Source organism: Amphibalanus amphitrite, unplaced genomic scaffold (assembly GCF_019059575.1).
Source record: "Amphibalanus amphitrite isolate SeventyFive unplaced genomic scaffold, NRLGWU_Aamphi_draft 000458F_arrow, whole genome shotgun sequence".
Classification (NCBI taxonomy): Eukaryota; Metazoa; Arthropoda; class Thecostraca; order Balanomorpha; family Balanidae; genus Amphibalanus; species Amphibalanus amphitrite.
The window spans coordinates 182,728-187,284 of NW_024881952.1; the positions used below are offsets into that span (position 1 = coordinate 182,728).

At 48.4% G+C, this 4,557-nt stretch overlaps 1 protein-coding gene across 1 annotated transcript; it reads left to right on the forward strand.

The window, feature by feature from the left end:
• The first annotated feature begins 468 nt into the window (after positions 1 to 468).
• LOC122391860 lies at positions 469 to 3,982 on the forward strand. Its single transcript, XM_043386161.1, has 3 exons — positions 469 to 1,228; positions 1,479 to 1,589; positions 3,210 to 3,982. Exons 1-3 carry the CDS (start codon positions 1,159 to 1,161, stop codon positions 3,830 to 3,832), a joined length of 804 nt encoding a protein of 267 aa, XP_043242096.1. The 5' UTR covers positions 469 to 1,158; the 3' UTR covers positions 3,833 to 3,982.
• Positions 3,983 to 4,557: the final 575 nt, after the last annotated feature.

Consider the following 4,557-nt stretch of genomic DNA (forward strand, 5'->3'; position numbering starts at 1 on the left):
AATTTTGCAGTAAGTGAGTCCTAAATTATTTTCTGATCTCTACCTGATTCCGATAGCTTATTAGTGCGGCCTTATCTGAGCCATATACTGCGATGAATTTCAACAAGAACATAATCATATCTTACAACAAAAACGAGTACCAAAATAGCAACACCAAGGACAATCCGGAACATGTCTCAATAAAACGGCATTACCCTCGTTTCTCTGCCCGTTCGGGGCATCTTACTTCCATCTCCGACACGGTAATCCGGCGCAGCCCCTCAGCCGTCGGTCAGGTCTCGGTCACGTGACCTCACTGTCCGCCACTGTGTCGTCCGACACCTTATCACGTGATGCAGCCGTCATGCAGGGTGCCCCTCGCTTTCTCCTCGTGCCGCGACCCGTGCGGTGCATTGGCCGGTGGCGGCGGCGGCGCGTGCGTCCATTGTTGGTGCCGTCAGTGGTCGTCCGGCGGTTCTGAGAGCAGCAGTGCGGATAGTGCAGGGTCAACGCTCAGTCAGTCAGTAGGAGGAGGGAGCAGGCGGCTCTGCAGGCGACAGTGCGAGCAGGACAGCAGCCATAACCGTTGTAGAGGCGGCAGTGCGGATTGAAGATGGCAGTGGAAGACTGTAACTGAGACTAAGATTGAAGACTGCTGACTGCAGGTTGGTTTGAGGACAGCAAAAAGCCCAGCTCCGCGCGACCTTTGAAAGTGCCTGTTACAGCGATTGAAGCGTGGAACAACAGACCGCGGAGGTTGGCAGAATATGTGACTGAAGTGGAGGACAATACATCGCATCCCGGCAATTAGGACAGTGAATTGGTGCTGTCGGTTACACGCTGCCAAATGTCGACAGTCTGAAGGTCGCAGCCTGAGTAGGCCAATGTACCCACGGCACCAGTGAATGAAACACGCTCGAAAAAGAGGCTGCTGCTGCTAGCTGTGACAGTGAGAAAAGCGGTTTGTCAATGTGGTCTAAATCACATCACTGAAGAAAGGCGCGCTTTATGAAGAAGGAACAATTGTCTCAGTGAAGTGACGTTGTTTGTGGACTGGGGCTCAAAACTTGGGTGTCATAAACAGTGGTCAAGAAGGAAAAGCCTTCCGCATCTGCGGTACCCCTTTTGTACCGGGAAGTCATCTGTTGAGAAAGGCAGGTGTGCGTGGAGACCTTAAAGATGGTCGTGCGAGAGATTCTGGGCATTGCCTTCGTGGCCATTATATGCAAATCGGCACCTCTCAAATCCGGTACGTATGTTACGCACTAACATTTCCTTGTCAGCACTTGCTTGCTTGATAAATACCAAATGAAGCGAGAGCTTGTCAAGGTCTCCTTGAGTAAGATGTGAGCAGTAAAAAGCATCAAGAAACGATAAGTAATTCTAGCAGAAATTCTGACAATCGTGAATGTCTCGGGAAATAACTTATGGGGCCTGATTACTGATGCCTCTGCTAATTAGATCACCGTATGTAAGTGCATGTTCCCTGCGTGTTTCAGCACCTGAGGGCAAGTGTCGAGCAGGAGACTCCATGAAGAGGGGCTGCAACGACTGCTTTTGTCTGGCGGGAGAATGGGCCTGCTCGCTGAAGGTCTGCTACGGTCCAAAAGGTACCCACGCATACATCGCTACTTCATGCATGACCAGTGAAATGTAGGGACACGTTCAAGAACTGTTGAAAAACGGAAGCATGAGCGCTCAAATTTCATAGCCATTCGCTAAAAGACTTTTCACGCTTAAGACTCTCTGATAAGTGATTGTATATGTCGCCATCCGTTCAATCTAAATTAACCCGCGGCCGGCTGGGGGTCCTGGATTTCCACGCCCTGCTGGGGGGGGGGGGTGTTTGAACACCCCCCTTGTAACTCGGCTCCTGGGCCACGTAGCGATACGCAGAAGGCGGCGTTCGAAAGAGCGTCAAAAATAATGACGAAATCACTTCAGTCAATTTTTTGGTCAGGTCAAAGGTCAGGTCACCAGAGGTCATTGAAGGCAAAATTTCGCTGATTTCCAGGTCGAATGTCGAAAATTTCCAAGAAGCCAACGCATAACTCGAGAACCAATAGAGCTACAGCGCCGCGAAAAAGCGCATTCGATAGCCCTATTAAAGCCCTTTCTGAGTAATTCTCTGAGATTTGACCTAACGTCAACGGTTTTGCCTGCAGGGGGCAAAAACTGCAAAAATAGCCGATTTTTTCGGAAACAGTTTTTCTGCAATACCTTTTGACCCAAGCCTTGCACGAGCTTACTTTTACCGGCATTGTGTTCCTCTCGTCAAGACGCATCGAATGAATTATAAGTTGAAATTGAAAGGTCAACTTGAAAATTTGACCTCAGGTCAAGGTCATGACCTGACCAGAAAGGGTCATGTTGCATATCAGTCGATCCGTATCGTCGAGCTGAACACATCTAAGGCGTTTTCATCGCTCTAGCATGCCTCTATCAAAAGTTATTTGCGAAAAACTGTTAGATACCATTCGTGACCTAAGATGACCTCAGGGGCATAAACAGGGGTCACAGACACCATTTTCATGTTCAGTGTGTCTAAATCACTGGTAATTCGGTGTTTGGAAGTGTTTATAATGTCTTTTGCCCAAAAGAGGCGCATTTCAATTTTCTCCCATTGACTTATAATGGGGAGGTCGCAAAATTGACCTGACCTTAGGTCATCGATATCAAAATTCTGAGATATACATTTTGTACATTCTATTGCTCTTAGCAATCGCTGAAAGTTTCAAAGCGATCGGTCACTCGGTGTAGCTATGACAGACATTGAAACTTTTTATGAGGTGAGGTCACTTCAAGTGACCTGGTGACCTGACCTTGAATGACCTTGGTCTGAAATTTTCACAACATGTGTAGAATTGATGTATGATAAGGTGTACCAAAAACGGCGGCGCTCCGCGCCGCCGTTTTTGAGATATTCGCGAAAAACCACAAGGGGGGTGTTCAAACACCCCCCCAGCAGGGCGCGGGTTAATTGAACAAATTTCATTCCCCATGGTTCGCCTTCCTCATCTAATTAATTGTTTTCAAGTCAAACATCGTTCTTTATCACTTTTCCGGTATGCAAAAGCGTAGATGGCGAAGACAAGACAGACCATTATTTGCAAATAATTGGGGTTCAGTGCTACCAACTACGACCTTAACACGACCCTTCTGTCACTCCCATTTATACTATGCCTCTTATATCAAGAAACTCGTAATCACACTGCATGCGCCTTTCGCAGATTTCGCTCCGGTGTCGTTCTTGTGCAAGGCCGTTCCGTTCATCAGCGGGTGCAAGGATAAAACAGCTCCGGGTGGCGCGGAGATCACAACCCCTCCACCGCCCATCCAGCAGCTGGAGAGCAACGCCAACTCGACGAGCTCCCCCACGGCCATCGTCTTCCCCTCGCCAGTGGACAGCCAGACCCCGAACACGGGCTGTCCTCCAGACGTAGATCAGCGACCCCTTCCACCCCACCCCGGCAGCTCGGGAGACGCCGCAGGACGAGGGGATGGAGAGGATGACAGCCAGTATGACATCGATATCCGCATTCTTCAGCCTACTAACGCAAAACCTGCAGAAGGTACGAGGGCGGCCCACCGACCCAGGCGGTGTGGCCAAGGTACAGTCACCGGCACAGCAGCCTCCACCAGTTCTGCACACGTTTCCAGTGTCGGCGGTGGACCGTATCGTGACCCGCCGGCAGCGACGGTCACCGACTCCCGACCGCCATCTACTGGTGACCCGTCGAAGCGCGTGAGAAGGAAGGACAGGCCGAGGCGACGTCGGCCGGGAGCAGCAGCAGGCAATTCTCACCGTCAGCATCGGACTGGTGGCTTCCCGATCTGGTGGCCGGCGTGGTGAATAAATGAAGCATCATTAGCTGTCGTCAGATATCCGGTCAATAATGATTCTGATGTTGGAGGAGGAAGAAGGAAGGGGCAGGAATGCCGAACGTTTTTAAAAACATATGCCTTAGCAACATAGTTGTGTCGTTTGCTCGAAATTCAGCAATAATGCAGTTTAATTAAAACCCTCGCCCCGTTGGGGAGGCCATTTTGGCCCCCCCCCCGTGGTTTTTCCTGAATAGCAAGAAAACGGCGGCGCGCAGCGCCGCCAAATTTTTAGTACCTTCCCGGGCATTAATTTGACACCTTCACACCAAATTTCAAGTCTTAGGTCACCTTAAGTCAGGAGTTATTGAGGTCAAACTGAGGTCATGTTCGAGCAAAAATGAGCAAAAAACATGCAATCTTGAAACGCTCACCAAATCTACATTTATCAAGCAATTTCAAAGTTCTTGATATGGTCTAGTAGACAAAAAAACGGCGCTACAAAACTGCTATCTTGGATTTTCAAAATTTTGGGTTTTTGACCCCCAAAAATTCAAAAAATTGATTAAAAAAAACTAAAAAAACATCCAAAATTTTTTTTTCCGAGTTTCGAAAAAAACGGAATATATGTGATAGTCCTTGTGCTCTTCTATATACATACCAAATTTCAGATCGATATCTCGCTTTTTGGCCAAGTTATAGCGAAAAAAACTTCAAAAATGATGACGTCAAATTTTTGAACTTAATTTTTAGCGA

Coding starts and splice junctions, on each gene's coding strand:
- LOC122391860 (XM_043386161.1), top strand. CDS start 1,159: ATGGTCGTGCGAGAGATTCTGGGCATTGCCTTCGTGGCCATTATATGC. Junction 1,229..1,478: donor ATCGGCACCTCTCAAATCCG/GTACGTATGTTA, acceptor TGCGTGTTTCAG/CACCTGAGGGCAAGTGTCGA. Junction 1,590..3,209: donor GGTCTGCTACGGTCCAAAAG/GTACCCACGCAT, acceptor CGCCTTTCGCAG/ATTTCGCTCCGGTGTCGTTC.